At 45.3% G+C, this 22,805-nt stretch overlaps 1 protein-coding gene and 1 long non-coding RNA gene across 3 annotated transcripts; one reads left to right on the forward strand and one right to left on the reverse strand.

The window, feature by feature from the left end:
- Positions 1–162: 162 nt before the first annotated feature.
- On the forward strand, positions 163–17,972 carry LOC132348811 (uncharacterized). Of its 2 annotated transcripts, none has more exons than XR_009497563.1 (2): positions 163–249; positions 15,974–17,972. It is a non-coding gene; the product is annotated as an uncharacterized LOC132348811 (long non-coding RNA). The 2 variants fall into 2 exon arrangements; XR_009497562.1 differs by lacking the exon at positions 163–249 and adding an exon at positions 259–969.
- On the reverse strand, positions 9,930–21,863 carry MEFV (MEFV innate immunity regulator, pyrin). Its single transcript, XM_059896714.1, has 9 exons — positions 21,578–21,863; positions 18,895–19,713; positions 16,549–16,928; positions 16,019–16,114; positions 12,725–12,955; positions 12,287–12,309; positions 10,526–10,641; positions 10,317–10,349; positions 9,930–9,961 (listed from the first exon to the last, which is right to left on the reverse strand). Exons 1-9 carry the CDS (start codon positions 21,852–21,854, stop codon positions 9,930–9,932), a joined length of 2,007 nt encoding a protein of 668 aa, XP_059752697.1. The 5' UTR covers positions 21,855–21,863.
- Positions 21,864–22,805: the final 942 nt, after the last annotated feature.

A 22,805-nucleotide genomic window follows, 5' to 3' on the forward strand; every position in this document is an offset into this window, starting at 1 on the left:
CTCAAACCCTCCAAGACAGGTTGGCACCACTCCAGGTACGGACGCTTTAGCTACAAGGGATGCTGGGAAATGTAGTTCGGTGCCAAACAGCCAATGGGAGATCGCCAGGCGCCGCGGTTGGGGCGGAGCAGGGCCGGGGCTCGACCGGAAGTGGGCCGTCTACGGACCGGAAGGTCTGTGAGAGGCCGACGCAGTTTCCGACCAAGCCGTTGGGGTCTATCAAGAAACTGCGGTGGCGGCGAGGTGGTGGTAGGTCGTGGTTTCTGTCGGCTCTAGGGTCCTGTTACAGCCGTCCCTTTCGGCAGGGGCGGCCCTTCGGTCAGAGCTGGGCGAAGCTCCCCTCCCGTCTTGGCCAACCTCTACACAGCGGTCTGGACCGGCCATCTTATTTTCTCAGGAATTCTAGCTGTCCATCTCCGTTACCGTCCTCAATTCGTCTTTTCTTTTTGCATTGTTCCCATACTCGGTTCATTCTCCAGTGAGGCAGTGATCAGGAATTGGGGCCACACAAGAGCAGGGATTGCCTTATTCTTCTATGTAAACGCCAGCCTCAGGCAGGATGACTAAAGTGAAAATATGAGTTCTGTTTCTTAACGGTAACTATAGGTGACTCACTCAGCTGTGATCTAAAACATGTTATAAAGAGAGTGTGTGGCAGGGGCTTCCCTGGTGGCGCAGTGGTTAAGAGTCCACCTGCTAATGCAGGGGACACGAATTTGAGCCCTGGTCCGGGAAGATCCCACATGCGGCGGAGCACCTAAGCCCGTGCGCCACAGCTACTGAGCCTGCGCTCTAGAGCCCCTGAGCCACAACTACTGAAGTCCTCGTGCGTAGAGCCCGTGCTCCTCAACAAGAGAAGACAGCGTAATGAGAAGCCCACACACCGCAATGAAGCGTAGCCCCTGCTCAGCACAGCTAGAGAAAGCTCTTGCGCAGCAACGAAGACCCAACACAGCAATAAATAAATAAGTAAGTAAGTAAGAAAGAAAAAACTGTGGCAACAAAACTTAAAAAAAAACCAAAACGAATACCTGTCTTTCCAGACATCAAAATTACGGAAAAAAACCTTTATAATCAAAGCAGTGTAGTTTGAACTATGCGTGAATAAATAGAACAGTATAGCCAAAATTGATCTGAATATATGTGGACCTGTATGCAAGGATAGCATTTAACTTGGTGCTAGCAGAAATTGTCTATTCTTCTGGGAAAAAAGGCTCTTGTCTTTACACTACGTACAAAAAGATGGAATTTAATAGCCAATGAAAGAACACTTAAAAGAAGGTTAAGTTTAATATTGAGGCAAAATAGGAAACTGAGGTGCCTTAAAGTAAAATATAAGCTTGTGTGACTGTATTTAAAAAAAAACTTTAGAAAACAATATTAATAAAATCAAGCAGTAGACTGGGACATAATTGTAGAAGATAAACCAGATAAAGACTAAGGCATTCCCATCATACAAAGAGCTCCTGCTAACTGACCAAAGACTAAGGCAAAAGCTATGAAGTCATTCCGAACAGGAGGAAAACTAAATGATCATTAACATTTGAAAAGATGCTTAGTGGGAATTCCCTGGTGTTTCAGTCGTTAGGAGTCTGTGCTTCCACTGCAGTGGGCATGGGTTCCATCCCTGGTTGGGGAACTAAGATCCTGCATGCCCCTTCATGCAGTGCGGCAGAAAGAAAGAAAGAGAGAGAAAGGGAGGAAGGGAGAAAAGGAAGGGAAGGAAGGAAAGAAAAGAAAGAATGAAAAGATGCTTAGCCACTTTGGAAACAGTTTGGCAGTCTTTCAAAATGTTAACATAGAATTACTATAGGATCCAACAATTCCATTCCTAGGTATAAACCCAAGAGAAGTGAAAACTTGTACCTGAATAGCAGCATTATTCATAATAGCTGAAAAGTAGAAACAACCTGTGTATTGAACAGATTAACAAGATATAGTATATCCATATAATGGGTTATTAGTTAGCAGTAAAAAAGGAACAAAGCAGTGATACATGCTGCAACATGGATGAACTTTGAAACATTGTGCTAAGCCAAAGAACCCGGTGACACAAGACTTTGTGTGATTCTTATGTGAAATGTCCAGAATAGGCAAATCCATAGAGAGAAAAAGGTTAGTGGTTGCCAGGGGCCGGGGGCAGACGGGAATAGCAAGTGAATGCTGAGCGGTGCAGGGTTTGTTTTGGGGGTGATAAAAATGTTCTGGAATTAGTGGTGATGTTTGTACACATGGTGGATATACTAAAAACCACTTAGTTGTGTATTTAAAAGGGTGAATTTTATGCTATGAGAATTATATCTCAATTAAAAAAGACCACCAGACAGGGAAAATTACGTCCTACAAATACAAGTGTTTAGTATGTAAAATATCTATGAAGAAGTACTACAGACAACTAAGTTCAAAATCTAGAGTCCACATGGCAAGTAGTTAAAGGACCTGTACCATTTTTATAGACTTGATGGAAGCAATTTTCACATGTTGAAGTATAGGGAAGTCATTCTGGCTTATACGTGATTTGGCTTGACCTTTATACTAACTAGAACAGGCCTGTCTTATGGCCTGTCAAACATACATTATACATCTGCTTTAACCATTTGAAAAAAGAAAAAGGAATACAGTTACTAGATTGTCTAGAATGTCCACTTTGAAGATAGGGATAAATGCCCCCCCTTCCCTGCCCCCATGATGCCAATGCTGGTACTCCTTTGAAGATGAAGTTCTCTACCCAGACACCAAGGTCATGCTAACTAGCTGTGTGCATGCTGATCTGTCCCTTTTGAAACCTTGAAGGAATGTACCTCTGTCATGTTTGATGTTTCTTCTTTGTTCTGACAAGATATAAAACTGTGGTTCAGGTATCCAAAATAGAGCCAGGTGGGACTTGTCTGGTGGTCCAGTGGGTAAGACTCCACCCTCCCAATGCAAGGGGCCTGGGTTTGATCCCTGTTTGGGGAACTAAATCCTGCATGCATGCTGCAACTAAGAAGCCTGTATGCTGCAAGTAAAGATCCAGTGCAGCCAAAATAAATTTAAAAATAAATATTAAAAGAAAAATAGAGCCGGGTGGCAATTGAGATGTAGTTTCAGACATGTGCCTGCATCATTGAGACCCTGAATTTTCTGAACTGTATCAAACTCAAGGATACCACAAGCCATTTTCAAAACAGTATCTGCTGTAGCTGCCAGCTGCAACCTAATGGTCCAACGTTTCCCCTTGTAACTTTGCAACTATTTTGGACCCCAACCAGTCCATACTTAAAAAGCACTCTTCTTGCCAGCTTCAATTGTAGTTCTTTTTTTTAAAATTTTTTTAATTTTTGGCTGCATTGAGTCTTTGTTGCTGCATGCGGGCTTTCTCTAGTTGTGGCGAGCAGGGCTACTCTTCGTTGCAGTGCGCGGGCTTCTCATTGTGGTGGCTTCTCTTGTTGTAGAGTGTGGGCTCTAGGCACGCGAGCTTCAGTAGTTGTGGTACACGGGCTGTAGAGCGCAGGCTCAGTAGTTGTGGCGCACGGGCTTAGTTGCTCCACAGCATGTGGGATCTTCCCGGAGCAGGGCTCGAACCCATGTCCCCTGCATTGGCAGGCAGATTCTTAACCACTGCGCCACCAGGGAAGTCCTCAATTGTAGTTCTTGACAAACAACATATGTAGCTTTGCGGTTTTTGCCTGTACGAGCCTCCCCCATTTTGTAGTCTGATGGAACACAATTCAGGTGCTTCTTAAATCTGTATCTTCCAGGCTGTAGTCCTCAGTTTGGCTTGAATAAAACTCTTTTCTATTACTATTATAGTTGTTTATCAAATATGTGTGTTGACAGAATGAAGCAAAAAAGTAGAAATACACATGGAAAAATTCATAGCCTCAGCAGGTAATTAAATAAATTAAAACACAGGTAAAACCTCATTACATCTCTATTATATCAGCAAAAATTTTAAACGGCAAACATTGCTTTGGGCGTGAAACATTCTTTCCAAAATATTGTATGGCCAACTACTGCAAGTGTTATCAATTAGCTCACATTCTGGAACAATTTTAGGAATAACAGGAGAAAAAATATGTGTATGGGGAGGAGGTGGCAAAAAATGTACACCAAAAAATAAAATATATATATATATATATATATATATATATATACACCAAGCTGTTTCTGGAACGATAGCAAGGGAGAATTGGCAACAACAAATGGCCAACCGTAGGGAACGGCTAAACAAATAGGGAACGTGAGCTGTGCCAGCATGTGGATTATGCATGTAGAACAAAGCTCCATGAAGAAAGCGAAGCATGTGTTTTGTGCTCTGATCAACAACCATGGAGAACCTAAGTCCAATCTAGGCTGTAGTGTGAAGATGGGAAGAGAAGTTGGGGTAGGAGGAGTTTGGGGTTCAATCTTCATTTGATCCTCCTTTTTTCTTTCCTTTTTTTTTTCTTGGCCGTGCCATGTGGCATGCTGGATCTTAGTTCCCCAACCAGGGATCAAACTCATGCCCCCTGCAGTGGAAGCATGGAGCCCTAACCACTGGACTGCTAGGGAATTCCCAATCCTCCTCTTCTCTTACATCCCTCTCTACGTCTCTTTATTGTTTGTGTGTGTGTGGCAATTTTTTTAAATTGAAGGATAGTTGATTTACACTGTTGTGCTAATTTCTGCTGTACAGCAGTGTGACTCAGTTATACACATATATATTCTTTTTTAAATATTCTTTTCCATTATGGTTTATCCCAGGAGATTGGATATAGTTCCCTGTGCTATACAGTAGGACCTTGTTGTTTATCCATTCTAAATGTAATAGTTTGCATCTGCTAACCCCAAACTCCTAGTCCATCCCTCTCCCTCCCCCCTCTCTTTATGTCTCTTTAAATGGAGGATGATAGAGGGACATCTGTGAACTAAAACACCTAATATTCCACAGGCCCACAGATTTGCAGATATAGCTCATTACAGAATAATCTGACACTTAGGATGTGTGTCAAATGTTTTTCCATGACAGCAGCCCCATCTCTTTCTTGGTCTCCTGTAGGGAAGTGGGATCTCACAGTAATCAACTGAGTGACAACAAATGCAGTTACAACTACATTTTCTAATGGATTTATTTATGGGGCCCAGCCAATAATTCTAAGAACCACAGTTCATTAATACAGGTACAAAAGTGATTTATAATAATCCAGTCTGCTTGTTTTTTCCTAAGGCTTCCTAAGTCCTCAAGACAGGGAGGATATCCCATAAATCAACTTGATTTAAACTTCCTCTCTGTCTCCCTTTGCTTCATCTCTCATTCTTTCTGTAATCTTCCTCTCTCCACTGTCTTATCTCCTTCTGACTATTCATAGGACAGATATTTAGTCTGGCCATAAAGTTATGTGTTAAGGATATTTTTCCAAGTGATTTGTCTTAGCCATTAGTATAATATCCCTGAAGTTCTAACAAGGCAGCTCCTCAAAGACTAGCTCACTAGCTAGGTAGTAGCTCTATCGATAGAAACTTGATAGGTGAATTGTATAAAATCCTCAAAACCCTAAAGTGTCTTGTTTCTGTTCCTTTGGGAGGTGAGGATAATCAGAGCAGTTTTTGGAGATGCAGGCAGGTTGACTCTGATTATAGCCTGCCAACAGGAAAATGTTGAAAGACCGGAATTGGGTTAACCCAGTGCACTAACCCCCAGTTCCACAAAATCAGGAGAAACCTGGAGAAAAACTAGGAGCATATAGGGACTTCCCTGGTGGTGCAGTGGTTAAGAATCCGCCTACCAATGCAGGGGACACGGGTTCCAGCCCTGGTCCGGGAAGACTCCACATGCCATGAAGCAACTAAGCCCGTGCACCATAACTACTGAGCCTGCACTCTAGGGCCCACGAGCCACAACTACTGAGCCTGCATGCCACAACTACTGAAGCCCATGCGCCTAGAGCCCATGCTCCGCAACAAAAGAAGCCACCGCAATGAGAAGCCCGTGCACCACAACGAACAGTAGCCCCCACTTGCCACAACTAGAGAAAGCCTGTGTGCAGCAACGAAGACCCAATGCAGCCATAAATAAATAAATAAATAAATGTTTTTTTTTTTTTAAAGTTTAAAAAATAAACAAAACTAGGAGCATATAGAGGTGTCATCCTTCTTCCCTCTAAGCAAACAGAATATTACTGGGCAGTATCCATAATGTGAGTGCACAGAAGGTCACTTTTTTTAAAAAAATTATTTTATTTATTTATTTATTTATTTTGGCTGCGGTGGGTCTTCGTTGCTGCGCACAGGCTTTCTCTAGTTGTGGCGAGCGGGGGCTACTCTTCATTGCGGTGCACGGGCTTCTCATTGTGGTGGCTTCTCTTGTTGCAGAGCATGGGCTCTAGGCATGTGGGCTTCCGTAGTTGTGGCTCGTGGGCTCTAGAGCGCAGGCTCAGTAGTTGTGGCGCACGGGCTTAGTTGCTCCACGGCATGTGGGATCTTCCCGGACCAGGGCTCGAACCCGTGTCCCCTGCGTTGGCAGGGGGATTCTTAGCCACTGCGCCACCAGGGAAGCCCCAGAAGGTCACTTTTAAATGCACACACCTGACAGTGTAACATCAAACAGATGAACATTCTACGAAAATTCAGTTCTTCCATCAATTTAATATTCCAGGAAGACAGAATGGATAACTTTTATTGCCTGGGCATTTAACAGTAATGCAATATATGATCAAAACAAATTCTAGTGCTTTAGAGTTCCAGCCTTTGCTGAAATGATTAGTCCTTTAGATCTATAGAAAAAATATACTACAGAGAATACCATCTTATATACCAGACTCTTTGTAATAAAAGGCTTTGTTAGTACCCGCAGGCTTAATCATTGACTCTGTTAAAAATGATTTCTTTTTTAAAGTTTTTTTTTAAAAAATTATTTATTTATTTATTTTTGGCTGTGTCGGGCCTTCGTTGATGCGTGCGGGCTTTTCTCTAGTTGTGGTGAGCGGGGGCTACTCTTCTTTGCGGTGCATGGGCTTCTCATCGCGGTGGCTTCTCTTGTTGCGGAGCACGGGCTCTAGGCGCATGGGCTTCAGTAGTTGTGGCTTGCGGGCTCTAGAGCGCAGGCTCAGTAGTTGTGGCGCACGGGCTTAGTTGCTCCGCGGCAAGTGGGATCTTCCCGGACCAGGGCTTCAACCCGTGTCCCCTGCATTGGCAGGCAGGTTTTCAACCACTGCGCCACCAGGGAAGCCCTAAAAATGATTTCTGCTTCTAAGTGATTTTTCATCTTGAGACTTCAAAAGACATTTTTAACAATAAATGAGATAGAAATGCTCAACTAAAGGAAGTCATATTTGTAGCATTTAACTAATGGTCTCATACTGCTTCCTCTCCTCTTTTCTGAGTATAATTGGTAATTTTCAGTTAGCCAAACTCAACTGTCTTATAGTTTTCTGATTTCCACTGCAACCTTGGAGAATATAACCAAAACTATGGATCTTATTAATAGTAGTTTAGACACCCACTAGAGAAAACAATACAAGGAAAGTCGTCTTAATCTCACCCTATAAAAGCCCTCCTACCCCTGGCAGAGTCTCAAAATGGTTCATCCCGTCTCCTCGGTGGATACTAAAATCTTTCACTGTTGCCCTGTAGGCCGACATTCTCTTCCTGCTTCCCTGTACCCTAAACTCTGATGCTCTATGGTGGCTCCAGCATGATATGGACTGACATCGGCATGGTTTTGGTCTATGTAATGACTTATTGAAGGCATTCATGTGATTTTTTTCAAGGTCTTTTTCTGTCGATAAACGATTTTTTTTCCCTTACCACCTACTCTAATCTAGCTGAGAAGTCTTGATAGTTTAATGGGTTTTATTACAGATTCACAAAATAATCTCTCAGTTTCCTGAAGTGATAAAGGTATAGCTGTTTTTACTCACTCTTCCAGTTCTCAGGCAAATAGAAACTGCAGACATATACAGGGTTTGGTCAAATATCAAAGCGTAGTGGCTCAAAAGTATTTTTTCCTACTTATAATCAGCAAGTCATTCTAGGCAGAATTCTTCTCTATTCCATAGCTTTATGGTGATTAACTAAAATAAAAACATGGAACTAAACACACAGTAAATGTATAATAAATATTATTATTATATATTATACTCTTATTATAGTCTACTTGTTAATAAGAACAAGAACATTGGATTTCAATCATGACTTTAACTCTACTTCCTGTGAATGATAACAAGCCACTTAACCTCTATTTGGCCTCCCTGAAACACTTTACTAGCTCTCCCTGACAGCACAATGAAGTCCAAATTCCTATGCATAGTGCATAAGGCTCTTGACAATATGAGTCTTGAGTTTCCATTCTCATACCACACTGACATACCATCAAAAACCCATCAAGCGCTTTAAACTGTAAATCTCATGCTGCTTCATATTGTGACACTTAATATGCCATTCTTCACTTAAAAAGCCTTTTCACCACTCCTTTTCAAAATAATTCTTAGTCATTAAGACTCACTTAAAATACTCTGTGAAATTCTCTCAGAATCCTCTATTCAGTTACTACTTGTAATATGCTCACATATTGTTCCAATATATATTTATATTTTAGTACCTATGTTGCTCTGGGCTTATACATTTACTGTTCAGATCCTTACTACAGTTAAGGTTTTCACTAAAAGGCAGAAATTTTATCTTGCTCTCTCTGTAACCTCAGCAGCTGGTGCTGCTTTTAGCCCAAAATCAGTCCCCAAACACTGGTAGAAAAATAAGTAAATGAACAAAATGCATTAATTCCAGGCCTCAAAACTCTCATTTGTAAAATTAAAAAGTTATGGTTAATGATCATTTTTGTAAGCTCTATGATGTTATTATTCATAAATAATTTTATTTATAAAAAAAAAAAAAGGGAGGATAGAATGAGGGAACACATCCTTGCCATGGAGTCCTGAGGGAAAACGAGGGTGGGCTCTCTGTCTCAGGAGCATCTTAGTGTGCTAATTCATACAAGGATTTATTAAGCAACAGCTGTGTGCTTCCTTCTCTGAAATCCATGGCATGTCATCAATACATGTGTTCTCTTTACCCTTGGTTTACCAATATTTGTTTACCCAGCTTACTTCTGCTTCTGTTCCATAAGCTCCTTGAGCACAGGGCCTATTCTCTTATTGATTATATTCCCCACAGCAGCTGGAACCCAGTAGGTGTTCAATAATGACTGTTGAATGTATGGATTCAAGATACAGGGCAGGAGCCTGAAGAAAGATGCAAAGTGTTGGATATTCAGTGAGGCCCCTGGCCACCCACTGGATGGATATTCAGAGGATCCATGTTCTCTCCATCATGTGTCCTAGGGCTGAAGATAGGTTGAAGGGGCCGAGAGGAAAAGAAGCCAGTGGATGTTGAGATGTGGGATTTGGCTGTCACAGTGTAAAAGGAAATGTCCCCAGTCTTGTAGTTCAGGAAGATGCCCACATGCCTGGGGGGCTCCCTCATCCGGGTGGAGGGAAAGCTGGACGCCTGGCACTCATTTTACTTCATCATCATTTCTACCCAATAACCATTCTCCGGTGAGAGAGCCATATTCTCCTTGCTGCTCGTGGCTGCCTTGCAGACACCCAGGACCCACCCTGTCTTGTCTCCCACCTTCACTTCTCAGTAATGGCAGCTAGAGAGCAAACTCAGAGAGCCCAGGGCAATGATTCAGCTATAGAATCTTTCTGGACTAGCAGGTAGACGGTCCCACTTTTTTTCCAAGTCTCACACTCTTCAAGTCATCAGAGAAGATGAAAGATGAGGTTGGGGTGGGCAGCTTCTGCTTCCAGAATCACATTAACTGCAGAGAGAATTAGAATTCCTAGCTTGAGGTCCATGGGCAACATCCCCACAGGGTTCTCCCCACATCCAAGAAACGTGGACAGGGTCGTTCTTCTGGAATGCACCGGGGGACAGCACAGGGACCCAGCAGGCCAAGTCTACTTGCCTCAGGGTGCCTGACCACCAGTCAGTTCTGGAACTACAGAGAAAAGGAGATGGGAAAAATCCTGAGCATTCCCATTCAGAGGGCTAAATCTACCCTGGTCCCCACAACAAGGAAAGACAGTGACTCCCTCCCCCTGCTCAGGACATGGCTTCCTCTGCTTGGATATAACCCCATTCCTCTCTGGTACACAGGCCTGCCTTGGATACTCTGTGCTCTGGTGAGTTGACAGCCAACGACCCTGGCACAGAGCCTGTGAGGACTTGTCATGACTTTTCTCCCACCTTTGTTACAGGTGTTTTCTCTTTTCTAAATAATTCCCAGAAATCAACAGCACAAGGGGAAATTGCCGTAATCCCTGGCCAACACATACTACCACCACCGGACTCACCGTTGAACATTTCCATTTCTGAACGCAGGGTTTCTAAAAGGAGAAGGAGTTTGAGTTAGTTTCCCGGATAGGGACAGATCTGGGAGGGGCTGAAGGCAGAGTCAGAAAGGCCATGGGGGATGGAGAAGGGACACCAGGGGGCTCCAGGCTACGTGGCTCTCAGGGAGGAGGTGAGCAGGCGCCTCCCATCTTCCCACAAGCCCACCTACCCAAGAAGTGCCTCATGCGCTTCTCCACAAACTGTGATTTCTGGTAGAGCAGGTGGATCTTTTCTTTCACCTCTGGAGGGGTGGCCCACAGCTCAGGGACAGTCACCTTCTTGGCCCTAGAGACAAAAGATCGTTGGCCAAAGAGGACTGGAGCATGGGGGTAGCCCAAGGTCTCATGAGCTGGAAGGGAGGTGCAGCCTCCACAGGGCACACCCAGTCCAGCCTTGGCTTCGCAAAGAAAGTTCTCCCTGGGCTTCAAGTTCTAAACACTGGTCCTCAACTCTGGCCATGGATTGGCATCACCTGGGGGAGTTTTAAAAACCACTGATATCAAAATCACAGTGAGTTTTGATAATGGCCATAAAGTGGTACTGATGTTGAAATGCTCAGCCCAGAATTACCTATGTCAAATTAATTACACTTCCCTGAGTCTTTTTCTTTCTATTGAAATAAAAATGATATTAAGTGAGAAAAATAAACACAATGAGATACCACTTCACAGCCATTAGGATGGCTACTATTTAAAAAAAATAAAAAATAACAAGTGTTAGCAAGGATATGGAGAAATTGGAACCCTTGAGCATTGCTGGTGGGAATGTAAAATGGTGTAGACATCATGGGAGACAGTACTCTAGTTCCTCAAAAACCTGAACATAGAATTACTGTATGATACAGCAATTCCACTTCTGGGGATATACCCAAAAGAAGTGAAAGCAGGACTCAAACAAATATAGGTATGCTGATATTCATAGCAGCATCATTCACAGTAGCCAAAAGGTAGAAGCAACCTAGTATCCACTGATGGATGAATAGATAAACAAAATGTATATACACATGATGGAATATTATTCAGCCTTAAAAAGGAATGGAATTCTGGCACATTCTACAACATGAATGAACCTTGAAGACATTATGCTAAGTGAGGTAGGTCAGACACAAAAACACAAATATTGTATGATTCCACTTATATGATGTAGTTAGAGTAGTCAGATTCATATAGATGGAGAGTAGAATGGTGGTTGCCAAGGGTTGGGGGAGGGGAGATTGGGGAGTTGTTTAATGGTAGGGAGTTTCCATTTGGGAAGATGAGAAAATTCTGGGGATGGATCATGGTGATGGTTGCACAACAATGCGAATGTACTTAAAGCCACTGAACTGTACATTTTTAAATGGTTAAAATGGTAAATTTTGTTATGTATATTTTACCACCAAAAAAATACTTTAAAAAATTGATGCCTGGGTTGTACTCCTGAAGATTCAGGTTTAATTTGTCTGCCGGGACCTGGATGTCAGGATTTTGTAAAGCTCCCCCAGGCGATTGGAAGGTCCAGCCTCTTCCCCTCCCTTCCCCTCCCCTTCCCTCCCCTCCTCTTCCCTCCCTTCCCCTGCCTACTGGGCTTAGCAGATCCACTCCTGGAAAGTGCTTCCCTCTCTGTGGCCACAAGCACTCCTGCAGGAACAGTTTTCATAAGGCGAATTGCATGGGACACAGTCTGTTAGGGGGAGGTTCTTATGAAGCCACCACCACACAACAGGCCATGTTCATTTGGTCCAGTCTTTGACCCCATGCTCCCCCTCCTGACTGTGCTCCCATTCTTGCTACACAAGTCCAGAAAGGCCTTCACCTTTGGAAGCTGCAGGAGAGGGGAGGACCCAGGGAGGAGCCACAGGCCCCGGGTTGGGATCATCTCCCTCCTAGGTCTGCCTCCCCAAATGCTTCCTGCAGGACACCCAAGGGATCATCAGGGGACCTCTTGGTACCTGTGCAGGGTGACTCCGATGTCCTAGGAGAGAAAAGAGGGAAGTTCTCTATTACCAGTCTCATAGGGGCTGTGCTGACTCCTGGCCTCTCCTCCTGGGCTCCCAGCCCCACAGTGTCAGCAAAAACGGGGCACCTCTCCCCAGTTCTAATTCTAATCTGCTGAGGTGGCACCCCTGCTGGGGCCTGCACATAACTGTACCCAAACTCTGCTGATCTCTTCTGGGAGATGTCACGGGATCCCCTAGATACTGGGCCATCCTGGGCTCCTGAGAATTCATTGAAGGGGCCTGGGCATTGTGGGTCACCAAGACCAAATCCCACCCCCGGCCCTAAGGGCCTTACCCACTGGCTTGGGCAGAGCTGATGGCAGTGCTGGGAGCCCATGTCACCCTACTGTGCACAGTGGATGGGGGAAGGCCAGACCCAGCCACACTTACCTTCATAAGCTCCCATTCCGGCTGGCACTGCTTGGCCTCCAGCTCCCCAATCAGCTTGTCGAGAAGGGCGATGTCCCTTGTCACCCGGGTGCCATATGTCTCCCTGACTTGGCCAATGGTCTGGCCCAGCTCCTCCAGACAGGCCACAAAGAGCTGCTCTTGCTGCTCTAAAAACTGGCATAACTGCTCCAACTGGTACTGGATTCTCTGCTTCTGGGTTTCAGCTTGTTTCTGGGGAACAGAAGTCAGGGAGGTGTAGGGGCCTATGCGGTGAGGTAGACGTGTGTGCCCAGGGAACCCGCAGAAGCCCACCTCCTGGAGGTGGGTAAGAGCAGGCTTTCTCAGCCTCTTGGAGGCCTGAATTCCAGAGTAGGAGGCAAAATGGGCTGGAACCTTCCAGAACAGGTTGGCTTTTGGAAAATGCCCTAAAACCTGGTAAAATAGATTGAATTGTGTCCCCTCCAAAATGTATGTGTTATAAGTCCTAACCCCAGTACCTGAGTGTATGATCTTATTTGGAAATAGGGTCATTGAGGATGCAATTAGTTAAGATGAGGTCGTGCTGGAGTGGAGTGGGCCACTGGAGTGGGGAAATTTGGACACAGATACACACACATAGAGAATGCCATGTAAAGACACAGGGGGAAGGAGACACCTAAAAGCTAAGGAGAGAGGCCTTGGAGCAGCCTTCCCTCACGGCCCTCAGAAGGAAGCAGCTCTGCCAACACCTTGCCTCCAGAACTGTGGGAGGCATACATTTCTGTGGTTTAAGCCGCCCAGTTTATGGTACTTTGTTAGGGCAGCCCCAGAACACTAAGATAACTGGTGTCACCTTCTTCCTTCCTTGAAAGGCAGCGTGAGGATTGCATATGTCTGGAGTCATAAACAGACAAGGTCAGGACCACAAAGTCTCCAGGAGGGAGAGTTCTCTCCACTCCCCGACAGTCTCAGACTGCCCTGAAAGGGGTGGGTCAGTCCATCTATTTGAACGCAAGTGAACTTGACTTCCAATACTCTTGCACACTGGCCAACCATGACCTCTTCTGCCGTCCTCTTTCTCATCATCACTAAAAAGCTTCTGTGGACATGTGAAGTGGCTCTAGGGCATCTTTCCGTCCTCCAAGGGGGGAGAGGGCCCTTCAGATCTACTAGGACTGGACAGAGGAAATCTCATTTTTGGCTCAAAAGGACAGGATTAAGTCTTTAGTTCTTTTGAACCAAAAAAGTTTCTTCACCTTTTGTCGTTGTTGTTTTTAATATGGGCACATTCATTTATTAGCTAAACTGATACACAATTAACAAAAAATACTAGTGGATAGAACTCTGGTGTAAATTCCAGAGAGCCCAGGGCCTCACAGGATGCTTCGTGGATGTTTGCCCGGCTCCTGTTCCCCCGCCCACCGTAGTCCCTTAGTCGACATTCGAGAGTGGTTCTGATGTTGCTTGGTATTTTCTTGTAATTAAGGAGTGAGTCTATAAACTCGATGTGTGTGGAACCTCACTCCTTCCTCTGTGACATCAGCAACCCTGCTGAATCACGTCCTGGGTTTCCGGTGCGGAAGAGTGTTCTCTCAGTCTTTAGAATGCAGCACCACAGACATGCACCTGTGCATCTGGTCTGCACGAGTCACACTTTCTCCAACACTTTCTAAGTCTAGACCATCAACAAAACAATCAATCAAGGCTGGGCTGTGGCATTTGCCATTTCTGTGGTGTTGATATTCCCACCGTGGCCAGTTTCAAGTTTCCAATGTGATGTTCCTAAACATGGAGTCTGGAACACTTCTTGTTGTTGTTGATGGCAGTAACGTGGACTTTTTTTTAAGAGGACAGGTCAGTTGTCTCATTCAATGGCCTATATTCTAAAATTCTATAATTTTGCTCATGATTAAATTCAGGAGAAACATTTGGGGCAAGAATACCATAGACCTAATGCCATGCTCTTTCTAGCATACCCCACTGGGAGGCAAAGACTGTCCAGTTTGCCGTCACCATTATAGTCATACTAGGATTGATGCTTGGTTAAGGAAGCGTCTACCAGATATCGCTACTGTAAATATATATTATTTCCTTTATAATTCCTAAGTAATTTGGGGAGTGGTACTTTGAGAGTGTGTAAATATCCCGTTCTCTAACGATTTTCTCTACAAATTTTAGTATCTGTTGCTGATCCCTGTTGGTGTCAGTTGTATAGTGGAAATTTTCTAATTCAATTATTCTTCTATACTTGTTTTATCTGGCTTTCTGCTATAAAGAAGAGCTTTCCCTACCCCTTCCCTATGATTAAAAATTTTTCTTTTAATTATTGAAAAAAGGAGGAGTAGAAGGCAAAGGCCTGAAAACAGCATCTCCTTTCCACAGAGCCCGTGACACTGTATCTTAAGGGAAGGCTGGACCCTCTTGTCTCCCTGGGTTTCCCTGAGCAGCCCAGGCTCCTGCCTCACCCTCCTTGGGGGGGCACCCCTGACCTCTGCTCCATCCACAAGTTCCAAGCCACCTGGGATTATAGGAAAGGGTTTTCATTTTACTACAACTCAAGAGTTTCCCAAAAGTCAGACCCCTGGACCAATGCCACCCTCCTCCCATTCTGCCCTTTGTTGTCTTTGCCTGTTTCCCACTGCAGTGTGGTGGGTCCCTGAAGAAGTTTGGAACTCAGAGTGGGAGACAGGATCCAACCAACAGAAATGCACCAGACAAATCAAGGCTCTGTGGGTAGGCTCCTTCGCATGCAGGGAAAACAGGAGCAACTTAACGCATCCGAGTCTGGACAACAGCTTAACAGGAAGGCCACTAAGTTGTACTTATTGAAATCTGTGGCGTTGCAAAACCACAGTTTTAAAGAAAATGTCTACTTTAAGCATTTGAATTTTAAAAATCAACATGGTTTTTGTAAAGAAAAAAAAAGTACAATAGACCACAACAACAATTATAAAAGCAATACAGAGGAGTATTTAAAGTTGAAAAGTCTCTCCTCCCCTTTCCTCAATCCCATTCCTCAGCTACAGCCACTGGCATTCGTTTCTCTAAACCATTTTGTGGTGAGTCTAAGAAAGCATGACAGGGTCCTGGGAGATGCCACTTCTTGCTGGAGGTGGTTTCCCTTGGGACAAGCTCATCCTTTGACACCTGTTATTCCCTGCCCCCCAAGAGCAGGTGATTCTAACTATGTGATCGGCTCTGCTTCCCTGTGAACCAGTACAGGACCTCAGGGACCCCTGCTCACTCTCGGTTCCCTCCCTCCTTCTGCAGGGGTGAATCCAGGCAAAGACTGGCGACAGACCACCCTAGCCTTACCAGGGAGTTTGCTGTCTTCTTATCCCCCTGAGATCTCTGCTCCTCTCCAGATTTTCTCAACTCCTTCAGATGCCCCAGCTGCTTCTGAATTTGTTCCTGGAAAAAAAGAGCACTTGTCAAAGCTTGAACTTGGCTCCTGCCATTTTGGTGCCAACTCTAGATGGGAAAACTTGCTTCAGGGAATAAAGCTGAGGGTGAGGCAGCCAAGAGCACAGGGAGAGGTACCCAGGAAAGAGGAAGAATGAATCCATCACACCAAAGGAAGCAGAACCAAGAGGCAGTGAGAAAGATTTCTAATGACCTCTTGTGAGCACCTGGATTCAGCCATACCTGAAGCTAGATTCCCATAGACCTCTGAGCTACATGAACCAGTAAATCCCTCTTTGCTGGCTTGCTTTGTATTGTGTTTGCCATTTACAGCCCAAAGATGCTGGCCAATGCACCAACTCCCAGGGTTTTGGGGGAAATGAAGCAAGCCCCGATGTGTTCAAGTGCCCAGCAGAGAAGGACCCCAAAGCAGGAAGCCCTACCTTGTATTCCAGGGCGGCCTCCTCGATGGGGCGAACCCGGTGGCCTCGGTGCTCCTGACTCAGCCCGCAGATGAGGCAGATGGGTTCCCCGTGGTCCTCGCAGAAGAGCAGCTGGACCTGCTTCATGTGACGCTCACACTGTGGCAGGGACTTGGGGCTCAGGCTGGCCATCTGCAGGCCCTCCTGCCACTCGAGGCTTCCATGGCTCTCCCCCGGGAGCAAGTCCTGGCACCGAGGGCAGCTGGATGAGTGGCCGCGTGAGGCCTCAGGATCCCTAGAAGCAACGGAGCAGCTGCAGGAAACATGCACGCAGCTGCCACCAACCGGGTCTCCTTCCTGGACACGGCAAAGGGGACACACAGCCTTGTCCTGCGGCCTCCCTGGGGACATAGCAGTGGAAAAATCTCATGAGTGACAAACCCAAGATGTTACCAAGGAATGCTGCAAATCACAGCTTAGCGAGAGTCCGTGCCTGGGATACGTACATTCTCGGTTAGACTGAGGCCTCTCCCTAGCTTGTCCTCCCCCGACTTCCCTCCAGCAAGGTAGCAAAGGAGCCACTGGGACTGAGGGCTAAGCGCTAGATCTCATACCAGTCCTGAGGATTGGAATTCTTGGGCATTTATCCTAAAGAAAGGCCTTTTGCTACAAATTCTATGCCTTCCTCCTGCACGTACACTGATACAGGTGATATAAAGATAGTAAGACATTCTGACTGGTGTTTGCCACTTAACCACCACCTAGACTGCTCATAACTTGCGTAGGGCTCCCAAGGGATGATGACTCGCTCATGGCCAGACCCCCAGCCCCTAGCAGAATCCCTGGCATGTGGTGAGCATTTGGGAAGTGCGTGTTGAATGAAGGAATGAATGGGCCACTGCTCACATCCAGATTCAGGAAGCATGAAGTGAAAGTAAAGAAGGGGACTTTACAAGACTGAAGGGTATAGCCCACCGTGATGACCTACAGCTGTGACCAGCTCTGCCCCAAGACCATAGCACAGATTCATAAAGCAGAAATGACAGGAGATACAGGAGGAATAGAAACGTACTCAATCCACGAGTCCCCTCCTGCCACCTCCTCTCGCAGGGTCCCAGGAATTCATATCACATCTGCAAGTGAGACTGCGAGCTCCCCAGTGACCGTTTTCCCCTCCTTCCCTTGTGATAGCATTGATTGCTGTCCATATGGCTGTTCCCCGCCCCCTCCCCCCAAAAAACTACATTTCTTAGCTTCCCTTGCAGTTAGATGTGGTCATGTGACTCCAGACACACCTCACTTCATTGCACTTCACTTTATTGCCCTTCACAGACTTCATTTTTTACAAAATGAAGGTTTGTGGCAACCCTGTGTTGTCAGATGATGGTGAACATTTTTTAGCAATAAAGTTTCTTTTTTTTTGCAATAAAGTATATTTAAGTTAAGGTAGGTACTTTTTTTTTTTAGACATAATGCTTTTGCACACTTAATATAGATGATAGTATAGTATAAACATATGCACCGGGAAACCAGAAAATTCATGTGACTTGCTTTACTGCAATATTCGCTTTATTGCAGTGGTCTGGAACCAAACCCACGACGTGCCTGTACATTCTGGCCAAGAGGAAGTAAATGGAGGCATGACGAGCGGCATCTAGAAACTTCCGAAAACCTTCCCTAAGTGATACTATTCTCCTTTGTCCCTCCATCCTGCTGCCTGGAATGAGGATGCCACCATCTGAGACCACAACCTTGAGAGCAAACTCCGTAGAGCAGAAAAGCAGCAGGAGCTTGGGTTCCTGACCATGGGGTACCACATTTGTCCTGGACCACCTGTGTGTCATTTATGTGAAAGAGGAACACATGTCTATCTTGTTTCAGTTATGTTATTTTGGCGTTTCTGTCATTCACAACCCATCACCATCCTAATTTCTGCCTCTTTAGTAAAAGAGACCTAGGACTTTAGCCAACAGCTCCCTCCCTGCTCAGAGAGAGGCGAATAGCAGAATCGCAGTCCCATGACATACTGCCATGAGGTATTGTGAGAAGGTGATATTTGTACCCAGTCTTTCTCAGATGTTCAACCTGGGGTCCATGGAGCCCTTGGGAATTCTAAAGAAGGACTTTAGAGTGTCTAAGAACTAACTAACTGAAATGTTTGCAACATTTTATGAAAATGTGCAGATATGCATTTTTCAGAATTCAGAGCCTACATCAGATTCTCAAAGGGTGGAGGATCTCAAGGGGGACCCAGGGATCCAGTGAAATGAATACAGTGGGGATAAAAGCAGGTTTGCAGGGGGAAACCTGCAAAGGTCGTCATTCCTAAGGATGCCAGGTCTTCTGGATTCTGAGGTCCTTTCTTACCTGAAGATGGAGGGACTTCTGGATTTGAAGGATCATGGAGCACACCACCTACCACCTCCTTCAAGGTCTTAGAGGTCTTTGGAGCCTCAGTTCCACTCTTCTCTGCAGGTACTGTGGACTCTGGATGCTCCCAGATCTTCTTTCCAGCCAATGATACACTGGAAAGTGTATTCCTGAGTGCTCCCCCCTCCAGAGTCATGGCGTGTTCTGGATTCCTGGAGCCTTTCTCTGCAGCCACAGTAGCCCCTGTGTTCAGAGTGGCTGCTGAGCATGGATTCTCACTTCTCATTTTCTCTTGAAGCAGAAGAGTTTCTGGGTTGAGAGGTTCTGTCTCTCCTGGAGAAATGGTAAATTCAAGACTTTTGGGTCGCTTCTTTCCTGAAGGTAAATATGCTTCAGATATCTTAAATTCTTTCCTTCCCAGGGACCCAGCAAACGACCCGCTGGAGAGTCCTTGGAGCCTTCCTGCAGAGCTGGCGTTCCTACGCAGCCTGACCCCCACATTGCTCCCCTTCTCCCCCTGTGGCTTGCTGGGAAAGGGGCTTCTCTTGGAAGACAGAGTTGTGTTCCTGGCCCCTGGCTTGCCCTGCACATCTAGGCCCTCAGAGCCTTTCTGATCTCTCCGTTGGCCCAGAGGCTTCTTCTGGGGCCCCCTTCCAGCCTCAGGCTGGATGGGTGGTGGGCAGCCAGCCCCGTCACCACTTTGTTGCTGCTTGTCACCTTCCAGGCCATCTGGTATCTTCAGACTCTTGGGCTTAATCTCCGCAGAGGAACCAGACATTGCTGAACTGTCTGTGTCACTTTCTTTTACCTGACACCCTGAAAAGACAATGAGATGAAAAGGCATGAAAATGTCCGGTGCTCAGGTTCAAGGTTTGGGGGAAGGGAGAGAAGACAGAATCCCTTTGGAAATTAGAGAAGTTCAGGACATTCTAGACAACAGCAGTCAATTACCATTAAATAAGAACATACTAATTATCTGCTATCTTATTTCTGAAATAGTGCTTTTCAAACTTTTTAGGCAGGAGAGCTTGTTTCCAATATAAGGTCTTACATAGAATTCTTAATATATAAGTGAAAACCCTAGTTTATTGGTATACATTTGTGTGCGATTTACAGATCTACAAAGCTCACTTATCAGTCAATAAAGATCGGCACAAAAAATTGAAATTGGGGTCATGAAGGACAGTTAAAACTTCAGAAACTAATTTATTTTGGGGGTTTTTTTTCCCCCTTTGGTTTCATGAAGTGAAGAAAATCCTAACTCAGATAAGTGTAAATGGTAATTTTTTTTAAAAGACAGCTTGCCTGGAAATTTCAGAACAATGTTTAATTAAACAGAAATGACAGGAAGGGCTGAATTCCAAGGTCTCCATAAAAAGGAGTTCAAGCATGAACTGTCACACTGATGGCCTCCAATATTTTAAAATTTGGTTAATGACTCATTTTAATATGAATTTGTTAGTTTTGTAAGTTAAACAATTAATAAAATTTGAATCAAGTATTTGCTAACATTCTAAAGAATCCCTGAAATGTATTCCTGGGATACAATTTGAAAACCACTACTTTAATAAAGAAATGAAAATAACCTATAATTAGCACCTTAATTTTTGGTTTGAAAAGCCCTTATTAAAATTATAGTTGCTTAAAACACTTTGCTATTGGCTTTCTAGGAAAAATATGTTATGAAAACTGGCTCAAGAACTGGTAAGAAATCCTGAAGAGATGAATAACCCGATTTTAAAATACAAAAAATTAATTTTAAAATTCTACTCATCAAATTACACCAGACTCAGATTACAGTTTAGCTTTATCACTCTTTCAAAGAGCAGAGAATTTTTATGTTATGTAAACTCTTCTACCTCATAGAAGCACATGGAAAGCATTCCTAATGTATTCTTAAAGTCTAGAAATAGAAGAAAAATTCAAACATCGAAAAATAGTTTTTTAAACTGATCACCGATTAGCCCCCCCACACCCCAAATCTCCAAAAAAAGTCTTTAAAAGCAGAAATCAAATAGGCCACAGTCTTTGATCACAATGTAATAAAATCAGAAAGTTACGGCAAAAGAGTAGCAGAAGAAGGATAAGGAAGGAAAAAAGGAAAGAAAGATAAGATGAAGGAAGAAAGGAAGAGGGAGAGAGAGAAGGAAGGAGAGAAAGAAAGACAAAGAGGAAAGGAAGGAAGGAAAAGAAAAGGAAGGAGAAAGTCCTTTTAGAATTTTAAAATATCTTTGTAACATGTGTTAGAGAAAAACTCAAAACTGAAATGAGGTGGATAACAATGAGATTACCCATCAACCCTGTTGACAGGAGTGGTTAGTTTCTTGCTCACCCAAAGATACTCATCTGTAGGTAAGTGTTAATGACAAATGAAGTGAGGAATTCTCTACCAACAGGCATCCAGCTCCTGCCTTTCCTGATCCTGCCCCATAGTCAGAACCTCATACTTCTGGGTTTTTTTAAAAAAAGCCATTGAGCCTTAGCTTTACTCCAGCTTCCAAGACCAGAGAGGGGGGAAAGGACTTGCTTGGCTGAAGTCACCGCGGTTGTTGCAGACCTCGGACTTCTAACCCCCAAGTCAGGACGCAATGGTCCGAACTGGTCCCTCTTGCACCTTCCACCCCACTCTGCAAACAGCCAGCAGTCGCAGTGGGAGAGGAGGGCGCGTGGGGCCGCTTACCTGGGCCGATTGCCCTGTTGAGCTCCTCTGCCAGAAGGTGCTGGTTGATGGCCCTCAGGACCTGCAGGGTCAGCCGCACGGCGTCCTCCTCCCCGTAATGGGTGACCAGCAGAGTGGCCAGCTTCACTGGCTTGGCTGTCTGGAGTTGGCCCCGGGGAATCCGGGAGTGCTCCTTCTCCAGGCTGGTGTTCTGCAGCTTGAACTTGAACTTCTCGAAGTCATAGGGCACCAGCTCTTCCAGGGAGTACAGCAGATGGTCACTACGGGTCTTGGCCATGGCGTTGACCAGGAGAGGCTGGAGGCAACTGTCTGGCTTCTGAGGGGAGAAACAGCTGTCTGTCCTGGAGCCCAGAGGGAGACGTAAGAAGCAGCTTGTGAAATAACGGAAAAGGCACAGGAAATGCTCTGTGTTTTGGTGGGAACTGAGACTAAGGCTGTGAGTGTGTCATTGTTGGTTTGTGTTCTCTTTCTTACATATTCAGAGGCTTTTCCAACTGGGAGGACTCAATGCCTTGTCAGACACGTGGTCGTCAGCACCCCAGCTCTCACTGACTTGGGCTGGGCTGCAGAGTGGTGGATAAGTCTTTGAGGAAGGGTCTGGGATTGGATTCCAGATTCTGGATCTTTGGGCAGGAAGTCAGATGCTTCCCTGTCCCCTCCCAGGATACGGGGGTGGGGGTGGGGTGAACAGAGCCCCTGGTCCCATGCTGGAGAGAACCATGATGAAGGTCAGCCCCTCTGGCCAACTGCTCTCCTCCAGACTCTTGGGGTTTTATTGACCCTCTGGAGCCAATGACAGGGGGATGGGGAGCAGCAAATACAGCCCTGCAAGCTCTGCCCCTCCCTGCCCAAGAAGGCAGGTGAGGCCAGAAGGGCACCGCCAGGAGACAAGCCCTGGGGTCGCCCCTGTTGACGTAGTTCCAGTTGTCTGGTTCTTCCAGCAACACAAAGGCCTCGAAATGCGACGCCTGGGGCCACCATCCTGATTTATTTGTCCCAGCACTAACTCTGCCGTGGCTTCCTGGGAGCAGACTCCGGAGGGAGGGTGTCATGCATGCATGTGTACTGAACACATGTTCTGGACCAGGATGCTGGAGAAACAAGGGTGAAAAAGGCATAGGCGTTCTTAGGGCTTGCAGCCCAGTATGGGGCCCCAGCGGTGGCTCCGAAGCTAATGGAGTTTGTATGGGGGGAGCTGACTGCTTCCTCCATTAACTGCTGTGTCTTT

The sequence above is a fragment of the Balaenoptera ricei genome, chromosome 15, assembly GCF_028023285.1.
Source record: "Balaenoptera ricei isolate mBalRic1 chromosome 15, mBalRic1.hap2, whole genome shotgun sequence".
NCBI lineage: Eukaryota > Metazoa > Chordata > Mammalia > Artiodactyla > Balaenopteridae > Balaenoptera > Balaenoptera ricei.